Here is a 25,285-nt window from a genome sequence, read left to right as displayed (position 1 = left end):
CAACAAAAGTAAAGTAATCGACATAACAAAAAGTTGCAGAAATTCATGCATTTCATGTCCGGATCGCTTTTTTTAAGTTCATGCGTCAAGTAAGAGAGATACTAATGTAAAGTAAACTTTTAATTTTATTTTTTTTTAACATTTAAGACAGACCAAAAAATTCATAAAGACAATAATAAATATTATAAGATCCATTTCCGTTCCCGTATTTATATCTCTTTCACAATAATAAGACCAAAAAATTCATAAAGACAATAATAAATAACAATAGCCTCATTTGTTGAATTCACGATTCCTCTTTACTCAATTCATTTCATTTAATTATTATAACTTTTTTAAATTTCTACACAATAAAATAAATAATTCAACTTTTTCAAATTTCAAAATAAAAATATATTTAAACAATATTTTATTCAACTTTTAACTATAATCTCAACTCAACTCATCTGATCTGATTTGTGAAAACAAACGAGGCTTAATTAACTGTTACCCGATATATCTATGTCATACTCAAAATTCGAAGGGAAAATAATTAAAGAAACAAATAATATTTGATGATATTTCACTGATAATGTTGAAGAAATATTACACAAAATCATGTTGCAGAGTATGCTAATCACTGTATAGTCACAGAATTTGATACCACCGAATAAAGCTCGTGAATAAATTCAAACTGGAAAATCAAACCACCTCAAGTACTCAATATGACATCATGAGCTCTCCCTCCTCTCTGTGCCTCTGACAGGCAAAATTTAATTACCAGAATTCCTTGTTGTGTAATAATGTACATAGAACACCTACAAAAGGAAGTAAAATGTAAAAGGAAAAGGTGGGGGGGAAAGGTAGTGAAGCCATGATCCCAAACTAAATCAAAATGGGTCCCAAATCCCAATTGCTACAAATCATACAGCCCCAAATTGAGGAATTGAAACAGAAGATTGCACCAACACCACATGCCGCAACATAGATGAGTGCTACCGCATCACAATCTTCAATGTATCAAAAAGGGCCATCCAAACTCACAAACCACGAGGGAAATTGTTGATTTGCCCTTCCTCCAAAATATCTTCATCGTTGCTCTTATAAGCTATCCTCATTCGCATGACAAGAGATTTCTGGAAATAAAATATAAACTTTGTAACTATATAGTATCTCACACAAAATAAAAAGGTGAAGATTCCTTAAGATATGATCCAGCGGAATAACATAAGCCACAGGATCCTGAGCCCCATAAAAAGTCATGATGTCCAAAACCAAGTAGCAGGTCAAAGTCTTTGTTGATTAGAGCTCACTAGATTACACAATCAAGTAACTTCCATTAAACTAATTAGAAACCATTACAACTTATCTCGCTAATTCATCTCAGAAATTTCATGATGAGTTAACAGGGCACTTCTATCAAACAGGTCAGTTTGAGGTTCAAAAGACGTTCGATGCGGCCTCAGAGGTTCCACCTAAACAGAAGGATAAAAGATCCCGATTTTCACCAACATTGTTGTCGGTTGCTTGTATTCTTGGGTAAATAACTATAATGTGAATTCTACAACCCTGGCCATTTTAGGTATGTATACCGTTAACTCCTATTAAAGGTATGTGTACTGCTATCAATAGAAAGTAAGGAACTCCAAACATAAATAAACTGGTTCATCTACTATGATGGTATCCACATCCCAGTGCTGCTTTTATGAGGCATAATATAAATCTTATACAAATACACACATGCACACAAAAGTAACTTGTAAAAAAAAAAAAATTAAGTTCAGTTCATATACTGCTATCAATAGAAAGTACGGAACTCCAAACATAAATAAACTAGTTCATCTACTATGATGGTATCCACATCCCAGAGCTGCTTTTACGAGACAATATAAATCTTATACATACAAACACACATACACACAAAAGTAACTTGTAAAAATAAAATTTAAGTTCAAGGCTTCTAGTTTTAGTGAGTTGTTAATCTAGATGATCATGAAATAAGAACCACCACTTCATTTATCAAAACAACACTTTAGAATGAACAACTCTACAGCCTCCGCACATTGACTCAGCTCTTAACAACCTCTCTAAATCAGTTAGTACCAGTGTATCTAATGAGTCCTTAAACTCTCTCACATATCATTATTCTCAATGGGGCTCCTTAAATGTCTTCTATTAAAATGAGAATGATTGTGCCCACCAATAAAAATGGAATTTTAACACTATTTTTGTTGTGGCAAAGTGATTTGATTAAGGAATAAATAAATATTGCTAATTTAAAAACATAGAATAGCTTGAATTTTGACAGGTCCCACAAAGAATATGGGCCTACCGAGGGGAGCTACACATAACCAAGCAAGGAAACAATCTGCAGAACAAGCTAAGACTAACATAAATCTCCATATGAGACCCAAAAGAAAAGTAAAAAACAGCCTGACAATGAAAGAGTCGACCTGGATAAATTAGATTATAGAGGCATAGTTATTTTACTTATTTTTGTAGAAGGGCATAACTAAATTTTTTTTAAGACAAAGAATCCCAAAGACCGTGCAAACGCAACATACCTTTTACCTGGTTAAACCCCAGACCCATGTAATGTTTCCCCATTACAAAAGGGCGTAACTAAATTAAAGCAGGGATAATAAAAAAAAATGATGCCACTTGGATAACAAACTGCAGATACTATTCAGTGTCATGAAATTCAGGTTCAGGACCATGCAGCTACATTTTTTTTATCAATAAACAAAATTTTATTGACTATAAAGTAGACAGAGGCCCAAGTATACGGGACATATACAAGAGCGTCGCCTATGCATGCTAGCTTAGCGATGCAAGGAAGTCATGAAAAGACATGCTCAGGACCATACATAAGAGAATATGCAAATTACCTTTCCATGTTGGCTGTTAGTGACTCTTAAATTTTGTGTGATGGATCCATTACCACTTGCAGGGAGAGTATTGCTACTAGCTGGATCTAAGTGCAGTTGAAGAAACTGTGGATTTACATCAACAGGAGATTTCAGAACCACTAACATGAAGAAAACATAGAGCATTTAAGAACATAGAAACCAGAGAACATAAGTGATCAATCCATACTCAGAACACAATATCTCATATAAATACAAAAGAAGGCAGGAGACATACTTTAAAACAGCACGTAAAATACCTTATAAAAAAGAAGGGGGCTCCAATGATAAGTTTATATATTAAACAACATCAGAATAGACTGATAGAAGTTTTGAAGACTGCAAGAGGACAGCGGATGAATTTAAAATTTTATTTTTTAAAAATTTGTTCCTTTGGGAGGGGGCAATAGATTTTAATGGGCCTAATGTCCATGAATATCTTTTTTTGGTTGTAAATCCTAGATAGGTATTACTCATGTATACGTCCTGTGTACTTGACTATGCCTTTTATTATGAATAAATACTTCTTGATTACCTATCAAAAATACAATATCAGAATAGGCATATTTAGCATCCTACCAGCTGGCATTACCTTTGGCCCAGGAAAAAAAAAAAAAAAAAGAAGCTGCCATTACCTTTGGAACTGCTGCCTGGAAAATAAAATCTGTATAGACATTTAGTGACAAATTTGTAAAAGTAGCCTGGATTGATGTTGTTTGTGGGTTTCCACGTGACTTAGAGAAGTTAAACATTATTCTCAAGGAGCTGCTCTCAAACGCGACGATGGATGGGTAAACTGGACCGTTGTCTTCTGTTCAGAAAGAAACAGCTATCACTATTTTGATATCAATATTTTGATGAAAGCCATATCATCTGCCAAAAAAATCTTCAAGGGATGCCAAAATTTACCAGGTATTGGTGAATTGGGGACAAAGCCATCCAACAAATCCATCATAGGAGCAGCTCCTGCAGGAGTAGCAGCTTGCGTAGAGAGTGCAGATGGAGAGGAGAGTCCCTCCAATGATGCATCTGGTGATTTGTTAACTTGACTGCTAGATAATATGTCAGTTATAGATGAGCTACTTTGTGCAGGAGGTGTTTCAATAGACAGGAGATCCAGTAGAACATCTGTGCCAGTTCTTGGAGCCTGATTTGTACCAGAAATCCCTGAAAGAAAAACACAAGTTATATGCATGTATTAAGACTAGTTGATTCATCAACAACAACATGATACATGCCTATGTATACATACAATGAAATACTACACATCTACATACACAAAGTATACATACACACATGTATGAGTGTTCTAGGAATTATGCTGAACCTTGGAAAATCCTCCACCAATCCACAGAGGGAAAACTTTTCCGGATCAGGGGTCTCAAAAACAGCCAGTATTATGGAAAATGCTTAGAAAAATAAAGAATCTATTTCCTATGTTTTTATGCTACATTTAAGCCTTGATACATTCCAATACTAACCAGGTTGTTTTGATGCTGCTGAAAGATCAACACCAAGAAGATCCTGAAGAAAATCTGCACCAGAAGAGCTAGGTGCGGGGGCATCATCTGAACTTAGATCAAGTAAATCTACAAGAGGGGCTGCAGGAGGTTTAGTGACTCCATTAGGAAGATTAAGTGACGCCCCATTGGAAGTTGAAACTGTTGCTGGCGTCGAACCGGCCCTCCTTCCAATGAAAGTTGCCTCATCTAGGACAGGCATCCTTTCAACCAGTGCAGACCTGCATAAGTTGATCTATCAGCTTTCCTTATAATATACAAATTTGCTTCAATTAAAAAAACCCTTCTGATGCTTCTCAATAAAGGGTGGGAAAGAAACTTTAAGCTCTTAATGATATAAATCTAAATACATTTACTGCATACCTAATATTCTGATGCTTCTCAATAACAGAATTGAATTCAATGGATCTCTGCTGCAATTCAAGCACAAGGCTTCCTCTGTTTTGAGTGATAATATCTTGGATCCGCCTATCAATATAATTTAGAGAACAATCACACTTTCATGACAAACAAGTGAGAAGGAACTTTTTTTTATTCATTTACTTAGAAAGATTAGCTAACTTTAAAAGACTTGAGGAATCTAGAAAAGACCAAGTCCAAAAACGTCACTGTTCCCAAAAAAATCCACAAATCAAAACATATAACAGTATGTGCAAGATATATATATATATATATATATAGAGAGAGAGAGAGAGAGAGAGAGAGAGAGAGGGAGGCTCATTCATATCAGAAGACCAACCGTATGCCCATAAATAACCAGCAATATGAAAAGCAAACAGTTCATATTAGGTTGAGCAACGAGTTTACAAACCCAAAACAAAAAGGTCATCAGCGATGCATTTGCAGAAGGTATTTTAGTAGGAACTCTATACACCTCTAACAAAAAAATAGGGACACTAGAAAAAAAAATATAAAGCATGGCAGAAAATAAATAGAATGAAGATTAAAATACAAGTTGAAAGAGCATTAACATACTCTGAAGAAGATGGAAAACGAGAAGAGAGCTTTAACAGAGCAATCAAAGACATTGCTTTAGTAGTGAGATCTGATGTATGATGCTTAATGGCAACCTCTAAAACGTCCACAGCATCAGATTCTGTTACCTGTATAGAAGAGCCCGAGTTATTTGGAAAAAACGAATGCAAGGATGACAAGCTAAAAGGGTCTAAACATTCATTTGCAAAAAAACAATGTTACTCAATGCTGTGGTTATGTTTCGGTAAAAGCTGAAGCCAGTAGACAGCCTTATTGTAGATTTACCCCACATGTTTAGCATAAAGCAAATGACCTTGCAGAATGTGGACAGCTCGTCTATGGCATCATTTAACTAGTAATTTCAATTTGAAGCGTTGTTTCGAAAATAGAGAACACTCGGTGGGAGGGATTAAAGACTTCTTTTTTCCATATATTGTTGCTTTGGGCTTCGATTATTGTAATGGATGGGTCTAGTCTAAATGATTTCCAGGCTGTTTTTCAGCTTTAGTTTGTAATGAGGTGTTTTTCTCTTATATACTTCCTATGTACTTGGGATATGCCTAATTACATGGTTTAATAAATTTCTTACTTATAAAAAAAAATCAATTTGAACCCATGCAATAAGAGCAAGTGGGGATGAGCAAAAAATATCATTTCAGTTGCAGAAACTTATTCCACAACAGGACGAAGAAGCTGAAACTTACTTTGCCCATGTTTCAGTGTTAGATTGCCACCTGTTCGTCTTTAAAGGAAAAAGATTGTCACCAGTCCCAAAAACTTAGCTTATAGGGAATTATAAATTTAATCACTCAACCATTTTTCTAACACTCGAACTTACTGTGTAGGCCCAATACGTGGAGTTTAACTTCTAATTCTTTTATAAACGGGAGGCAAAGTGGAATTAAACTGAGGACTTCATGCTCTGATATTACCTTGGAATTTGACTTGTCCCAAAAAAATTAACAAATCGCAACCATTGTTTCAACAATCCACACCCACAGGATAAGCAAGACATTACCCCCTACCCCCAAGGCAAACCACCCCACCAATCCCATTGGCAAAATAAGAAACAAAAAGTTGAAGAAAAAAGGACTTATTCAAACACATTATCTACATGCTGCTTTGTCATTCTTTCCATGCTCTGAAAGAATACGGCCAGGACTACCACAGGAAGTTCATACAAACTAACACAGCAATGAGGTTGAACTCACAGTTATTGGATCCTCTATGTCAAGCATCCCAACATTCTTGACCAACAAGTCACCATATTCTCCCATGCACCAAACTGCCACTCGAACAAGAGTTTCCTGCTGAAAATGTTAAAGAACAAATGTGTATACATGGCATGTATGCTTAAATACTCGAGATAATAGGGAGCTCCATTTTGATTAGCATATTGCTCATCTCTTTTAATGGGGAAAAAAATCAAGTACCTGTTCAGCCGAAGTTTGGAATGCTCTGTATAAGGCCCTTACAGTATATCCATGGAGATCAGAAGCATTGCTTATCACAACAATAAGTGCATGCCAGGCTTCATCTTTTACAAAATTTCCAGCCTACCAAGCATAGTATAAAGATGAGTACCTCCGTAAAACAATATATATAGTTGAGTATGCTGAGAAAATTAGAAAATTACATGAATGGAAAGATTAACGTCAGATGTGGTACTTCATACCAAAGCAAATTACATGGTCCAATTTTCTATACATAGTTTTTAGGAGAAGCATTCGAGCAAGTGGTGATCAAATATGTGACTCAAAAAAGGTTTTCATAAGTGTCTGCAGAGGTGCAACACCGCAAACACCATCACTTTCATCTGCATTTCTACAAAAAATGATGGATAACTAGAAGGACAGCCATGGGCAGGATTCAGGATCTGCAATCCTAGCATTCATTTTATTGCTTTGGGGAACAGGAAGGGCATAGTTCTAAACTTGGAATTCACATATTTTTACTAAGATAAATTTTATTCATAACCAATAAGGAGAAGAATAGGCAAAATTAAGGCACAAAAAGAGCTCGGAAAACTCCTTAATACTAAAACTAGGAATACGAAGGCAGGCTGCCATTGAATGGTAAAGGGTTAAAAACTAAAGCCTCTAGTTATCTTCAATTGCAATCGTTTCTTTTCCTCCATAAGCACCACATCAAGCAAACTGGGATCATTTTCGTTTCCCCGTGAGGACTCTCAATCTGCCCCTCTAGCACGCTAACAGATCCTCCGCCCATTGGGGTATCACCCATGTTAGCCCATATCGATTAAGCATAACTTGCCACAAAGAGGTGGCTACCTTGCAGTGAAGTAAGACGTGATCCACCGATTAGCATTTTAATAGTATATTTTGTGAGAAGAGTTAACTTACAATAGGGTGATGCCCTATTAATTTTGATAGCCCTCAGCCCTTATATGCATTAAGGAGATTTAGAACATAAGTTATCCAATGAATTAAGGATTCTTATCCAAAAGATATCAAACTGAAAATGATGAGTTAAATACCTTTTGTTTTCAAAAAACTAGAAGGAAAAAAAAAAAAGACCCAAGTTTTTGCATAGACATGCAGTTTTAATCCCCCTATCAGTTGCTAGAAGATCTATTGGCTCATGGTGGTGGAAAGGAATTATGCTGGTGGTGGCTGTTGAGTGTGTTAGGAGTTTCTTGGTTTGCTGTTGTATGCTGAGCTTTAATTAGCAATTATATTCTCTTACTGCCCACTTGTATTTATTGGACGGTGGGTTCATTTTGTAAGTTGCAAGGAAGTTGCAACACCCCATTCCAGCAGAATTAGGAATGCAACTTAATAACTTAGCACCAGGTAATAGGAGATCCAAAATAAATACCTCATTTATTGATAAAATTAGCAAACGAGATATTTATATAACCGAAAAATAAATAATGTTCTCATAACACCACATTATGACAATTCAAGACTAGCTCTACGTGTATGACAACAGTCCTTTTGATCTAAAGATGATCATTGACACAAGAAACCAATCTAGGGTACTTATACGGACTTATCAAAGTGGAAACAATGACGTTCTCCAGAAAAGCATCAAACAAACAGCCTTAAATATAATACAACAGAGAGAGAATATACTGTCATGATTTGTACCTCAGAGAGAACCTTGAGCATCTGATCAATGTACCATATTTTCTCAGGTGAAAACCTTAAACACAAAAGAGTGAACGTTAACAACTGTTGCTGGATAGTAAATCCATTTATTTTATGCATGCAGATTGTCATGTTCCAGATGCCACACAAAAAGGAAATAATATATGTTGAAAAAAATAACAATCCCAAAAGTATAAACCATTGGGAAGCGGATCAAAAATAAATATCAAGCTCACAAATACTTCCCCGTCACATGTATGCCTACCAAGTAACAATGAAGGAACTGTAGACATTGCAAGTGCAGAACAGAAGAAATTAACAGCATGGAGGTCACCAAGACTGAACCAAGGCATTTTTAGTTAAACAAGGCTCCAATAACATCTTAGAAAACATCAATCGCCAACACACAAAGTTATAGGAAGCAAACAAGTTCAATTTTTTTTTCTTCTGATAAATAAGAGATAATTTTAGCAATGAACAAAGATGCTTTCCAAGTACACAAGGATTATACATTAAAACCACTACAGTAGAAAAAGTGAAAAGGCACAAAAAATCTGAAAGCTAAGGCTAGAAAAACATAAGTTTGCTGTCACCCAATGATGCATTTATAGAGAGTTCTTTTATCTCCCTCCTATAGACCACATTAGGTAAATTGGGATCATTTTCCAAAAGTTTCACTAAGTAGGCTGCCAAATTGACCACTCCAACATAGAAAAATGATCCAATACCCAGCTCAACCCCAAAACGCTGAAGACAGCTTGCTACAGAGCACTGGCTGCATCACAATGTAGTAACATGATCTTATGGTGTGGGACTAACCTCTGAGGAGTCCTTTCCCAGTTTTGATCAATATCACATGGGTGAAGGATGTGCCAATAGCTGACAATTAACAGGGGTTGATAGCACTATTCACTGGTAAATAGAATTTACAAGAGTAACATGTGATTGGGTGATGGATCCTCTAGAGACTAGAGATGTTTCGAAATGAATACCAAGTCCTGCTCCTATTAGTAGCTACTTGCATAATTGTTTTTTTTTTAAGAAGCCATATTCATGTTTGCCACAAATTATATAGCAAATACAAGGATAATATAATCTGGTATATTAAAGGAAAAGAAGAGAAAGACGTCAATTTCAAATCCATCAAATGTAACTTACTTTGCAATTATGGAACAAATTTTGGCAGTAAGATCTCCCTTGAATTCTTGATCACTTCTCTCTAGATATTCAATCAGCTCTTTTGTCAAAGGCTTCACATTGCTCTCGTTTATTAAAAGATAAACAAGTTCAAGGGCCCTTTTCCTAATTGAAGCATCTGAGTCCTGAAAGAGGAAAGGTCAAATGAGATTGTACGTTAGAAAAATCAGTTTTCTCAATAATAATACAGAAGAGTTGAACGAGAAGGCAATGCATTAATTCTACATAAAGCTGTATGTCAGAAAATGTTGGAAACTATCCAACAACTCAATCCAAACCCTCCATACTTATATCACTAAATAAGTCAAAAAAGGAAAAGGGCAAGAAGACTATAGAAAGCTGCCTGTGTATATTTCAATCACCAAGAAAAAAGGACAATTTAAAAGAATAATAAAAAGGAGACTTCTTTATTGCTTAACAAGAAAAAACCATTTTCTCAACTTTTTCATTGTTGTCAATCAAAAACTAAGCACACCTATGGAATACCTTTACACATTCCAAGATTGTTGCCCGATGTCTCTGCACTGCTTGAGTATCTACCGTTATAGCCTTCATCAGCATGTTTAATGCAACATATCTGAAGAAACAAGAATTTAAGTTTTGTAATATAGCTGATCAAACTGCCAACAGAGAAGGATAGAGTAAAGGGACAAAGCATCTAAGGTATTAATCAAAGAAAATAATTACATACAAGGACTAATAGCTATTAGGCTGAAGCATAACAGAGTAAAACTTTAGTCTGAGTTTCAAAAAGGCCAGAAAAAGCAAAAGAACAAAAGTCTACAGAAAATCCAAACAAAATTGAAGACAGTCTACATGGTTGGAAATCTCAAACCAAGTATAGCAGCATGCAAATGCGGTCAATTAGATCTTGGTGACTGGGTAAACCATTATTGAAGATGGAAAAATAGATATATAATACCTTAATTTACTTTCTAGCAGTTTCACTCCCTCTACAAATAAATATAATTTCATTTCTGTTATGTGCGAACGATACCATGATCAAAATAGAGGTGATTGTCTCCTCTGATATATATTAATAATCACCTACAGATATCATGTTCCGTATGGGCAGAGCGAAATAGGATATTTCCTGCAAGTTATGGTACCATTAATATCATATAGCGGAAAGCAATTGATATCAATGGTCAATTTTTCATCATTTAATTGTCAGTCTTTGAAACGAACAACCCACATCCCCCTTCTAGTTCATATATTTACTTATCAAAAAATATACATTTATGGTAGGTGAGTAAATCTCCTTTATCAAGGAGGTCTTCGTACAGTCCAATGAAGGGCGGGAATTCAGAATAGGGACAGCCTTCATTTTATTGGCTGCAACTACCAAAACATCACACTAGTTTGCCTTTTTACATCCCTTAATTATGATTTGAATCATTAATCAGCTATTCTTGGCTCGGTTTATATGAAAGAAGGAAATGTACAGGCAAATAATAGACCCCTTGACACATTTACACAACTAGGTTCAGATAATACATACTGTGCCAAGAAAAATATCCATATTGTAGTGACAAAATTCATAAGATCATGTAAGTAATCAATTTTTTTTCATGTGGGTATATTCATAAGATAATGTAACCCCAAAATTCATAAGACAACTCAAAAAAATTCCTAGTGAGAGGGCGGGGTCATCTACGTCGACAAGAGCAATGGAAGACTTCTCAGAGCTGATTTTTTAGTTGAATCTTGTGGATCTTCCTTTTTGGACTACACTTGGTCCAATAGTCGATGGTCAGTTGGATAGATTTCTAGCAGGAATACGGGTTTATGGACAAAGGTTGCGGGTATGTTGATCATTTTCCAATTTTGCTTGATTGTGGAGGCATTCATATGGGGGGTCCTTTCAAATTTGAGAATATGTGGTTGGAAGTTGAAGGATTTGTGGAGAATGTAAGGGCTTGGTGGGAAGCTTACTCTTTTGAGGGTACACCTAGTTTCATAGTGGTGGGCAAACTTAAACCTCTAAAGGCTGATTTGAAGAAATGGAATGAAGAAGTGTTTAGACATACGGAAGTGCAGAAAAATATTCTTTGGGATGAGTTGCAAGCATTGGAGGAAAGGGACGTGAATGAGGATTCTTAGTTAGGGAAGAATGTGGTGGTGACCGAAATTGAGAAAGTTTTGTTGATGGAAGAAATATCTTGGAGGCAAAAATCAAGGGCGCTTTGGTTGAAGGGGGATAAATGCACTAAGTTCTTTCACAAGGTGGCTAACTCTCACAGGCGCAACTACACTATTGAAGTCCTCCATTCAGGTTCAAATGTGTTACAGTCTCCCAAAGAGATCCAAGAACATATAGTGCAGTACTACTAGGAGCTCCTAGCTGAAAAAGTAGAATGGCATCCCAAACTTGACGGCCTAATTTTTGACCAGCTGGACTTGGAGGTAGCAAGTTGGTTGGAGAGGCCGTTTGTGGAAGAGGAGGTGCATCTAGTGGTGAGAGGTATGTGCAAGAATAAAGCCCCGGGCCTGGATGGTTTTTCTATGGCTTTCTTTCAAGAGTGTTGGAAAATAGTGAAGGAGGAAGTGATGCAGATTTTCCATGCTTTTCATTCTAACCTTAAGTTTGAGAAGTCATTAAATGCTACCTTCATTGCTCTTATCCCAAAGAGAGTTGGTGCTCATGATTTGAAAGACTTCCGGCCTATTAGCTTCGTAGGTGGGATCTAAAAAATCATATCAAAGGTGCTAGCTAATCGTATGAGTTTGGTGATGGACAAACTCATTTCCAAACCTCAAAATGCTTTCGTTCGGGGTCGGCAAATTTTGGATTCAGTTTTTATAGCAAATGAGTGTTTGGACAACCGGTTAAGAAAAGGCATTACAGGAGTCCTTTGCAAGCTAGACATAGAAAAGGCTTATGACCATGTGTGCTAGGGTTTCCTATTTTATATGCTTAGAAGATATGGCTTTGGGGACCGGTGATGCGAATGGATTAAACATTATGTTTCGACCGCTCGATTCTCGGTTTTAGTCAACGGAAAATCTTGGGGTTTTTTCTAGCTTTTGAGGCGTTTGCAACAAGGGGATCCACTATCACCTTTCCTATTTGTTTTAGTAATGGAGGCATTGAGCCGTATGGTGGAAGCTGCCGTTAGGGGGCGATTTATTGCTGGTTTTTCAGTGGGCAACAACAGTAATAGTGTCAGTTCCATTTCTCACTTATTATTTGCAGATGATACACTAATCTTTTGTGGCGCTGTTAGCGACCAAATTCAAGCTCTAAAGGGCGGTTTTGTTGTGTTTTGAAGCGGTTTCGGGACTTAAGGTGAACTTGGGGAAGTTGGAATTGGTACCGATGGGGGATGTAGTAATATTGCTTCTCTTGCAGAGCTATTGGGTTGTAAAATTGCTTCCATTCCTATGAAATATCTTGGACTTCCCTTGAGGGCGTCATTTAAAGCAAAGAGTATTTGGGATGGGGTGATAGAGAAGATTGAGAAAAAATTATCGAGGTGAAGTGGCTCTATCTATCAAAAGGGGGGAGATTACACTTATCAAAAGCACTCTTTACAACTACCCACTTACTATCTTTCTCTCTTCCCACAACCGGTGAGTGTGGCCAACCTAATCGAAAAGTTGTTTAAAGCTTTTTTGTGGGGTGGCATGAGGGAGGAAATTAAATTTCACCTTATAAGTTGGCAAAGGGTGAGCTGTCCGATTGCGAATAGTGGGTTAGGGCTGTGAAACTTAAGCATCTTCAACAAGGCACTCTTAGGAAAGTGGTTTTGGAGGTATCATATGGAGGGGGACTCGTTGTGGAGAGAGGTTATTGATCATAAGTATGGTAGAGAGTGGGGGGGATGGTGTTCTAAGAAGGTCATAGGGGGTCTTATGGAGTAAGCCTATGGAAATTCATTAGAAAGGGGTGGAACACTTTTGAAAAACATATTAGGTTTGAGGTGGGTGATGGAGCAAGAACCCCTTTTTGGTTCAATGCTTGGAGTGGGGAGAACTCTCTTTCTATTGCTTTTCCAGTTGCATTTAATTTGGCTGGAAATCAGCAAGCTGCAGTTCAGATTTGTTGTGTCGTGCCAATGGGACAGTAACTTAGAATGTCACTTTTACTAGAAATGCTCAGGATTGAGAACTTGACGAGATGGCAGATTTTTACAGCTACTTGTATTCAGCAAAGTTAGGAGGAAATGGGGGTGACCGTATGTTGTGGATTCACATGGGGAGAAAAAATTTTACAATTAAAATCCTTTTACAAGGCTTTGACAGCCCAACAGCCCACATTCTTTCCAGGGAGGAGTATTTGGAAGGTCTTAGTGCTGTCTAAAGTTGCATTTTTTACTTGGACAGCTGCACTTGAGAAGATCTTGACGATTGACAATTTAAGGAAGCAGGGTATGGTGGTCACGGAGTGGTGCAACATGTGTAAAAGGAATGGAGAATCGATAGATCATTTGCTTTTACATTGTGAGATGGCTGGGGAGTTATGGGATGGTACATGCCTAAGAGTGGTGGAACTACTAGCATGCTGGAACAGGAGGCATAATAGCGCTCAACTGGCAGCAATGTGGCGAATGATACCTTTGTGCTTAATGTGGTGTCTATGGTCGGAAAGGAATGATAGGTGTTTTAATAACAAGGAGCGTGCAGTGGGGGAAATCTGGAATTTTTTTATATTTTCTCTTTTACAGTAGTTTTCTGCTATTGCATGGTGGGAATGTCCATGAGTTTCTATCTTATTTTCAGCTTACTAGAATGTAATTAGGTGTCTCACTTTGTATACTTCCTGCGTACTTGGACATTACCTAGTTTCATTCTATTCAATCAAGATACTTATTTGCTTATAAAAAAAAAATCATGTAAAACCTGAAAATAAAAAAGGACCATAATTGACTCAAAAGCAACCAAGCTTCAAATAATATAACAAAACCTGATATTGTTGTCACGATTTGACAAGAATCGTCCCAAGATATTGATGGCAAGCACACGTAAACCACCATTATCTTCAATGCTCATGATAGTTTCAACGCATTCATACAGAATAGCATTGCCAGCATTCTTAGTTGTCTCTGTTTTTGTTGCCACCTAGGAAGACAAAATATGGCAAGTCGATCAAAAAAGAGAAGTGCAAACTTTGTCGGGTATTGTTAAATCATGAAGCACAATGATGTCAAGAATTATGAGCAATTAAAACTGTCTAAAAGATGATATTAGAGTAAAAGCAACAAGCTTCCCAAACCCACTTTAACAAGCTTATAAGGAATCACAACAAAGGGGTCCTTCCAATAATATGACTGGAGTTGAAGTAATAGATTTATAGATGATTATGCATTTATAAAACCAAGCAGGACTAATGGCTAAGGAAGGCACAAATGCAAGGCTTTCAAAGAGATACTTTGCACCTTAATTCTGCAAACTGTCATAAAAGACTACTCAGGCAACAGATACATACATAGACACAGAGACATATATACCTAATACAGGGTTATTTCAAAATGCTCACCCCTCCAGTTGGCTTCTGATTTCCATGAAAGTGTATTTGGAGACAACTTCAAGGATAGCTTTTTCTGTTTGGAAGTTCGCTCTAGGAAAGATTTAACGATAAATAACCTGAGAAAGAGGCATATTGTAGTGTTGGAATGGTGTGGCATGTGCAAGCAATATGAGGAAAAAATAGATCATTTTATGATGCATTGCCAATTGGCTAGGAACTTATGGGCGGAAATATTTAACACTTTTGGGTTTGAATGGGTTATTCCCCACGTGTGATAGAGTTGCTGGGATGTTGGCAGACTCCTTGTAGTGGTCATAATAATTTAGCAGAGTGGACAATGGTCCTTTTGAGCGCAATGTGGTGTATTTGGCAAGAACACAATGTCTGATCCTTTGACGGCTGTGAGAGGACAGTAATAGAATTAAAAGCCATTGTGTTCAATAATATCTACGCTTGGTCAACGAACTTCCCACTCCTTTGCACATGCAACATCGATCCATGACAATGATTCAGCATTTCCGTAGGTTGTCTAGTGTAAGAATCTTCCCCAAGGAAGCAGCCCAAACAAAGAAGATTGCCTTTACGGGAGCATTTGTCTTCCATAGGAATGGACTTGCGTTTTTCATACTAAGGGACTTGTAGAATGAGTGGACAGTGAACTTCCCTTTTTTAAAAAGGCACCCAATCTTATCTTCATCCCCTCCCCCAAACGGATAGACTCTCCCTAAAGAATGTGACATTCTATTGGTGAACACCATTTGGATTTGTCTAAAATATCCATAGTCGAGGCTTCCTGAATAAGCTTCCTTTAGGGCCCTATCGCCACACCATGAATCGTGCTAGAATTTAATACTAAACCCATCACCCACTTCAAAGCGGGTATATATAAAGAATGTATCCTGTCCTCTTATTGTCTGCTTCCAAAAGCCCCACCACAAAGCCACCCATTTTCTTGTTGGTATCTCTATAACCACTTAGGCCTCGCTTGGGGAATGCGATGAGAAGAGAAATCTGTGAATAGTAATGAAACGGTTTGAGTTAAGATGTTTTATTGGGTTTTGGGAAATGAAAGAAAAAAAAAAATTGAATAGAAATATTATAAAGTTAAAATATAGTTAGAATATAATTTTTTAATATTATTTTTATTTCGGAATTTGAAAATGTTGAATTGTTTTTGTGTTTTGTTTGAAAGTTTGGAAAAGTTGTAATGACTAGGTAATGATTAGATAAAAAAGTTAAATATTTGAAATTGAAAAATGTTTGTGTTTGAGTGATGTTTGGGAAGGAAATGAGATGAGATGGGGTTCCCAAACCCAATAAAACTCTCTTAATAATATGAAAATTATTGCTACCCAATCTACCTTTTGAAATTGGAGAACGTATTGTGGCCCATTTTACTAAATGAAAATTAAACAACTCCTCCATCCCCCCATAAGAAGTCCCTCAAACAATTTTTTCACTCCTTTAATTAAAATTAAAAATTAAAAAAAAAATTTAAAAAAAAAAACTAAAACTAAAAAATCATGGATGGGGGTGGCATGGTGGTGGCCACCTAGGCCACCACCATAACGGGGCCCACCCCCCCTAAGGTTGCCTTGTGTATTCTTTTTATTTTTTTAATTTTTTAAATTAAGAATTTACAACAAAACATTAAAAATTTCTCTAGAAACATTTCTCACAAACGTATCTATCCAATCACATTTTTAATGGGATCCATAACTTTCACAAAAATCCATTAACATCATCTTCAAACATTTTCCCGCCCAAATAAAAAGCTTTCCAACATTTTTAAAATCCAAACATGGCCTAAATGCTAATTGTTAAAAATCTTGAGTAACCACACACAACACATCTGCCCCTAGCACAACCACAGAATATGTTTACTTATCAACTATATTTCCTTGAGATTCTCCAACTTGGCTTCCGATGGCTGTTAAGCTACTTTCTACAAATAAAACATGCATCTTAAGAACCTCCTTCCCCACCCCTCCCTTTTATTTAAAACAATCAAGGTTCCAAACTCCATGGAAGAATTTAGTATTTCATCCTAGATACAACTTATATATTATCGGCACCGAGTGTCCAAAAACAAAGTCCTGACTAATCTCGGGGGTGCACATGCCATCAGCAAGGAGTAACCCACAAGTGCACATCAGGAAATTCAAGGGAAAACTCCACTAGTCCGATAGCCCCCAAAAATTGTTTACACCCAAGAGGATTTGAACCTTAGACCTGGAGGAAGCAAACCACCAAGACCAAGGTCGTTACCACTGGAGCAAACCCCTAAGAGTTCTAGATACGATATATACCGACCATAGAACACAAACCAATAAACCCCACTAATTGATGGAGTCAATAGGTTTTTTTAAGTATGGGGTCAACAATCTTGCAAAGCAAAAATTCCTGATAATCCAATAATCATACCTCATAGAACAAATAAAGATAGCATGAGTTACAATTTAAGTGACAATTTACCTGGGCAAGTATGTCATTCATCAAGTCACTAGCATCTGCATCCCCTTGGCCCAACACACGCAAAAGTCTAAGCAATCTAATATGGAGGAAAGGGTCTGTGATGCCAGCAATGTCATACTCGGGTGTATATGGGCTGTTTGCGACATCCTTTAAAGTTCTGACCAAACCCTCAGTACACTTCTACAATAATGGTAGAAACACCTCTTGTTAGAATTTTAGAAAAACTTAAAAAACAAAAAACTGATCTACTAAAGCCATTCCGTATCCAGTGAAAACAGCAGGTTTGTTGTATCGTTAAGTACATTAATCAAACAACTTATTCCACGCAATAACATTAAACTTCACATGCATAAACTACATAGAATGCCTTTGTTCTATTATGGGTAATAGGAAACATATTGGCTGGGACATGGTCAAGTTACCTTTCTGCAATATTCCAGAGCTTCTGCACTGACTTTACATAGATCTGTACAAAGTTGAACTCCAGTTATTAAAACTCCATGATGCTTTTCTTTAAGTAAGACAGCAGCAGGATTTATAAAATTTTCAGCCAGGTCTGGTACTTTCTTTATAATCCTTATAGCACACAAAGCTGCCTACATACAACATTGAGTGTAGTCAACTTTCAAGAATGAAAGATTAAAGAGAAATTTGTTAACCAATAACATCAAATTACAGGAAGTTACACAACAGAAATTCAAATATATATGTTTGTCAATGAACTCCAAACATGAATTTGCATCAGTTCAAATTATTTTCTCAACAAAGAAAACACATCTGGAAAACCATGGTAGTTTAAACAAGTACACCATGTTGGTATAGCTTCCATCAAGAGGGGGAAAAACATTGGAAGGATGAATCAAACAGTTAAAAAAATTAAATAAATGGACCATTTTAATGATAAGTAGTTTCACAACAGAAATGCGTGGACCAGATTCTTTCAGGGTGAGTATTAAGGGCTAAAATAAAAGCAATGTATTTGGCAAAGAACTGTTTACAAGTAGCATCCTTGTAGGAATAACTGGTGATGATTAAGGTCCTGCCACTGAAAATAAAGGGCAGGATTAGCCCATGTCACAAAACATGTAGTCAAGGGTAACATACGTCGGAAATTTTCTTCTAATCTGTATAAAAATGATTACACGCTAGAAACTACGTCTCTCTCTCTCAAATATACTTCTGCTGAACTATGTGGAAGGAGTGATGTCTAGAATCAAGAAAAATTAGTAATCAAATAGAAATGGTTGCAAAATAATTTCAACAGAACTAACATCTCAATCTGCACAAAGACTCACTTTTTTCCGAGTATTTGGATCTCGAAATTGCAACAACCTTTCTACTTCTGGTGCAAGATCACGAGCCATCTCTGCTGAACAAATATTCCCCAAAGCACAAAGAGCAAGTCCCACAATATACTGATTTGCATGATTAAGATCTCTGCACAGAGGTTAAGAATGTAACATATTGTTCTCTTTTCATTTTCTCATAAGAATGCGATATCAATTAACCATTCACTTAAAAACAAATTTAAAATTAATAACAGTAAAACACGGTTAGTAGGCATAATGTGGGGAAACCATAAAACAGAGAAGAAATAGGGATTTACACAGAAAAAAATTATCTAAGAAAAAATAGAGCTGAAAAATAAATAAAGCATTGGATACTGTTTTAGTGAGTTTGTGACCAACATGAGAACTTCTTGTCTTTCATCAAGAAGCAACATGAGGCCAAGATAGCCGATTCTCTTCTCTGGAAATTCAGCAGATGCAATCAACTTAAGGCATTCCATTTGACCAAAATGTGTGGGGTAGCCAAGCATGTGTATGAACATGAGCTTTGCAATGTTACGATGCCTATAATCGTGATCATTTTCATTAATTGAGGCGCGAATAGCAGCACACTCTTTTCTTACAACAGCACGTTCCTCTGCTGCAGTTTTGCAGGCACGTATAGCCCGAATCATGTCCCTGCATTGATATAGGTATATACCACAAAACAAAATTTAACACGTTCAAAAGAATGAGTGAGGCCCATGAAACATTGCCTTCTGAAGAAAATATAAAAATAACTTACAAATATATAAAATGACTGAATGAAGCACCTAAAAAATAAGAACAGAAGCAATACAATTAAGCAATGCAGAACAAAACAATAATAAAGAAAAACAGAAATGGCCTTCTCACTCAGCAACTAAAATTTTAAGGAGTTTAATTGTGCATAACAAAGGACAGCGCATTACATACTCATGAGAAAGAAAGGACCACTCTTCTCCACTGCCTTATGTCTTTATGAGAAACCATTCACTCAAAATAATCAAAACAGTTAACTAGCAAAAGGCAATGCATTGGACTGCAAAAGGTATCGTGGTCTTAGAGACTACTAGAATCAGGTCTTCTATTTGTGATCTGGTGAACTTTTATGAACCACCTCAAGGGCCATCCATAATTTAAAACTTCAAAATATGCAATTTAGCACATCGATTGCAACCCAATCCGTCATGTAGATTGTTCTGCTACATTATGCCACAGGAATATTTCTAAATCATAACAAATGGAGTAAGAAGCATCGAAGGTAATAGAAACAGTTTTGTCTGCACTTTTATGAACAAGATTAAACACCTTAAAAACACAAAAAAGAAAGATGGGAGTAATGGGTTATTTCATGTTTCATTGGAAAGGGAAACAAAAACATAATTAACAGGGCCATTTCATCATTGTCATAAACTAAAATCAGAAGTTTTCCAATCCTAGAAACTTTTGTTTTCCATTCTATTCTCTCTGTTGCTCAGTAAAGACTGAATATAAGATCTAACTGGCATTATCCAACCCGTTCTCACCCCCTAGGTGCTGGCTTAAGTGATAAGGATTTTGGTCTTGGTGGTATGCTCCATCCAAGTCTTGGGTGCAAACAATTTCTACGGGCCACATCACATCGGTTAATAGCTGATGACTTTATCTTATCCGTTTGATGGGGAAGCTTAACAAGGATCGGGGACTTAATCGGATAAAAGACATGTTGTACTTACACAGTCTCCAAGATTCCTCGTCATAAAAAATTATCCAACCCATTCTATCTAAGACATATGCCAAAAGCTTAGACAAGTTGTAGAATTAAGTCAGAATTGACAAACTGTTTATAAGATGCCACTCTATTTTGGAAGAGTTTAAGAGTCTTTTCTCAAAGACTTTATTTATGTGGGCCTCATAATAGACTTTAATGGTCTCAACTTTCATAATTTCCTTGTACCTGTTTCTAGTTCCTAACTACGTGTAATCACATGTATACTTCCTGTGTACTTGGACTATGCCTATTTCAATATCAATAAAATATCATTTTACTTATTAAAAAAAAAAAAAAAAGATGCCACTCTTGCATCCATATTGTATGAATCCAAAAATGAGTATTTTGAAACTTATTAAGTTTCACCATGGTTACCCATAGGCCATGATGATAAAGATTCCCAATGATCCACTGATTGATTAGCTGAAAATGGAATTTAAGCTTGAGTTTCTGGTGTTCCTACTCATAAAAAAAAATCTGGTGTTCCCACCATTTTATGTTTATTTAGAAATCCAAACTTGGGGCTCAACATTGAAAACCTTTAAGTGCCTATTAAGAAAAAAAAACATAGTATAATAACATTAGCCTTGTCTAAGTGGTAACTACCACTTATACACTAGCTCTAACCTCCATATTCTTGTCATTTAGGTTAAAAAGGAAAAAAGAAAATTCATTACATACAAAATATCCTAAATACTTTTTGGGAAAAAAATGCTGATTTTTATTCTTGGATAAGACTACTATGTAGATTTGGTGAATTATATAGCTGATGCACCCATGAGCTATGGCTTGAGCCGTAAACCTGTGGGGCACTGCTGAAGATGGCTTTAGATTTTATGTGTTGTGTATGTGTGTAGGTTACTGTGGATGCACCCTTGTCCTATGGCTCAAGCAGTAAACCAGTGGGAAGGATTCTGGTATTGTTTTAGGTTAATATCTAGCATAATTTTATGGTGGTGGTGGGGGGGGGGGGAACTGACTTGGACATGGGAAAATATTTTTTTTATATATATAGGTAATCAAGAAATTTTATTCAAAGGAAAATGAGGCATAGCCCAAGTACACAGGATGTATACATGAGAAAATACCTAACTATCTCCCATGTGTACATATATTACAATGTCTTTATTGACTGTATGACTTTGAAAAGCTTCCTACACATACTTATCATTTCCATCTCACTTCAAGCTATTATATGGATAAACAAGAATGGGAATACAATTTAACCCAAACTAAGATGGCATTTTCTGTCAGGATATGATCCAAGGTGAGAATGTTCAGTGTTAAAATTCCACTTCTCAATTCGTTCCAAAACATACTTTAGAAACCTCTCCAGAATCATAAGGTAGTGTCAGAGGCTAGAGCATCAGATTTCGGCTCATTCCGTTAAACCTATTAGGCACCTTTCCGGGAACCACGTTTCTTACATTTGTCTTATGCTAAACTAAGAGAAACATTGCCCCAACAAGATTCAGGGCGTTCTACACCAAGTTATCATTCTCTGCAAATAATATCACGCTGCATCAAGACCATATATCCAAGACTATATGCACCCCACTAACTGGGTAAACCACAACCTTAAATTTCAACATTTGCTTCAACAATTCCCACTAAACCCAACTCCCATCTCAAGCACATTTACCCGTGCCACAAAAAGAAATCTAAAACATTTTGGTGCTTCCAACTCAACTATCTCACACATTCAGTATGAATCCCCGGGTTAAAGCTATTCAAAAGCAAGTAACTCCAACTACAAAAATATCTCAATAATGAACAAAAAGCGGATATACACGCTACGCTTTTCAACCGTAAAAATATTGAATTATGCCGAATAGGCAGCCGCACCAACCAATTTGTTTCAATCTTAATAAGCAAAATCGACGTGAACCAAGATTAACATATATTTTCAAGGTTTAAAGAATAACAAGTAAGATTTTGTGTAATTGATCCATATAATGGAAACCGTATGTGATTTGGAACTAACCGAAGGCGCGTTCCGGAAGAGAAAGGATTCATTATGGGGTCAGTGATGATGCTCCGGGAAAGCTCAACCAGATCCAAACGAAATCCGAACACGGTACGCGATCAAACACCGGTGGTGTCGAATTCGCCAGCTGAATGAACGGTCCGAATTCGAACCCCGAGATCCGAAGACGTAAAATCGGAGGGATCTGTGAGAGAGAGAGAAGGGAGGGTTTGGATCCACTTCCACTACGATGAGTGCTCGTTCTCTGTCTCTGAAAACACGCACATTTCCGGCACTTTTGATTGTGTTACCCGGGCGATATGAGCTCGATAAGTCATCGTGTATGGAATTGGAATGGCTTGGCTTGGCTTGGCTTGGCTTGAAGTTAGTGGTGGCAATAGCCCAATTTCTAAATTCAACGTCAATAGGACATAAAGGATTTGAGGAGATATCTCTATATATATAAAGAGCCTATGAAACGAAATTTTCTTGTTTTAACAGAAATTTCTTGTTTTAACGGAATATGTTGATTTTCATTAACTTTCTATCCGTTTGTAATAATTACAGAACACAAGAATATAATTGTATTTTCATTTACATTCTATTTATGGCTACTTTTATGATTTCTGTTGATTTCTATTCCACTATTAATATATTTAAATATGCTAATAAAGCAGATTTATTATAATAATAATCATGGATTCAATTTTCAATTTGAAAATACGTTATAATAGAAAAATAAATTTATATAGATTTGTCTTTTCGTATTCATTATAATAGGAAAGTATTATAATAATTTACAAATAACCTATCTTTCAATAGCTTTTAAGATATATATTAATAATAAAATAATAAGATATATATACTTTATTTTTATTTTAATAAAATATATTAATGCTTTGAACTGTGCATACGTGACTCAGGCACGTAACACCTTACTAGTATATATATATATATATATATTAAAATGTATTAACTCAATAAAACATGATTAGTTAGTTTGGATGGTGAAATATTTTTTGTTATTATTTATTATTTTATTATTATTTTTTATTATTATTTTTTATTTACTTTTTTTATTATTCACTACTATTTAATATTCTATTATTTTTTTTATTACTATTTACAGAATATTTAAGATCACCTCACTATTCAAATCAAACCTAATAGACAGATCAATTGCTCTCCACAATACTCACCTTGGCGAGGAAGCACTTTTATTTTTGCTATGCATACTAAATTGGCCAACACTTTTGTTATTCATGATACTCACATAGAGGTAAGCATTTTTGCCTTTAAATGGCGATAGCTTATGGGTGAGCACTTATGCCTTTCATGTGGAGTTCGCAGGAGCGACCACTCTTTCTTCTAGTGTTGCTCACCTAGGGGTGAGTACTTTTTGTCTTTATGGGGTACTCGCTTGGAGACAAGTACTTTTAACTCTCTAAAATGCTCATATGGGACGAGGACTTTTGTTATCATGATGCTCTTCGAGATGGTAAGCACTCTTACTCTTCATAGTGCTCAGCCTCATCCGTGGTTAGGGGTGAGCACTGACTGAATCAGAGTCAGTATCCCCTAAATCTGACTCTACGTTGACTTGTCGAATCGGAGTCGGATTTGGGTTTTTTTTTTTTTTTTTGCTTCATATTTAGCCCATTTTGGACTTCATTTTTTTGTGGGCTTTCAAATTTCAAGTTTACTAAAAACATTACAAAAAAACAAAAAAAATACAAATTTTGGATATAAAAAAACAAAAAATATAACTAAAAATTATTCATATGCTATGCAAATATAAAACAAAATTTAAAAAATAAAGAAATTAAACTTATGAAGTTGGCCATTTAGGCTATTCTTGATATCCTATCATTCATAATTTATATTAGACGTATATTATAGTATCTAATTACATGTTATTATATTATAGTATTACATACCATTTATAGTGTCTAATTACATGTTATCATATTATACTAGTGTCAACTTATTTTTAACTTATTTTTATACTAGTGTCTGACTTATTTCCATACTAGACTTATACTATAGTATCTAATCATACGTTATTATACATATGTTATTATATTATACTAGTGTCTAACTTATTTCTATACTTGATTATGTATGGTAGTGATACTATAATATTTACATATACTAAACTATTAATCTATCTATATTATAGTATAAATATATTATTTTTTAATAATTAGCTCATGCTAGTATAATATTGAATTTAACTATATAAGTTTCAGTTATATAACTATATAACTATCAAACTGTACTAGTATATATGATCATATATAAATAATACATTTTTTTATAACATAGGTATAATATCGAAGTCAGATCGAAGCGGAGTCGGAGTTAATTAGACAACACCTCTGACTTTGACTAAAATAAAAAAATAAATATGATTATGAATTCGTTTGTCGGAGCTCCGACTCCAACGGTACGAAGTCGAAGTGGTGTCAAATTTTCAAATTTTTGCTTAGCCATATCCAAAGTTCACCACAATGCTCCTTTGGGGTGAGCACATTTTCTTTCAATAGTGCTCATGTAACACCCGGGTCCAACACCAAGCCGCATTCAAAATATTTTATTGGAATAATATGTATGAAAAGCCACTTGAG

General features: G+C 35.8%; 1 protein-coding gene across 3 annotated transcripts; it reads right to left on the bottom strand.

The window, feature by feature from the left end:
* Positions 1–545: 545 nt before the first annotated feature.
* Positions 546–23,041, bottom strand: LOC108981694 (AP-1 complex subunit gamma-2-like). 3 transcript variants are annotated; one of them, XM_018952935.2, is made up of 18 exons: positions 22,677–23,041; positions 19,297–19,599; positions 18,928–19,069; positions 18,055–18,228; positions 17,633–17,812; positions 14,594–14,748; positions 10,174–10,264; positions 9,649–9,812; positions 8,491–8,545; positions 6,814–6,936; positions 6,592–6,690; positions 5,381–5,508; positions 4,769–4,873; positions 4,367–4,626; positions 3,795–4,052; positions 3,521–3,696; positions 2,868–2,972; positions 546–1,115 (listed from the first exon to the last, which is right to left on the bottom strand). In XM_018952935.2, the coding sequence occupies exons 1-18, from the start codon at positions 22,706–22,708 to the stop codon at positions 1,020–1,022; spliced, it is 2,646 nt and encodes an 881-aa protein (XP_018808480.2). In that variant the 5' UTR covers positions 22,709–23,041; the 3' UTR covers positions 546–1,019. The 3 variants fall into 3 exon arrangements, with proteins under 3 accessions (XP_018808480.2, XP_018808482.2, XP_018808481.2); XM_018952937.2 differs by having other exon boundaries at positions 3,521–3,693; XM_018952936.2 differs by having other exon boundaries at positions 6,592–6,687.
* Positions 23,042–25,285: the final 2,244 nt, after the last annotated feature.

Source organism: Juglans regia, chromosome 13 (assembly GCF_001411555.2).
Source record: "Juglans regia cultivar Chandler chromosome 13, Walnut 2.0, whole genome shotgun sequence".
NCBI lineage: Eukaryota > Viridiplantae > Streptophyta > Magnoliopsida > Fagales > Juglandaceae > Juglans > Juglans regia.
The sequence above is the reverse complement of the archived record's forward strand: the minus strand, read 5'-3'. Positions and strand labels throughout refer to the sequence as shown.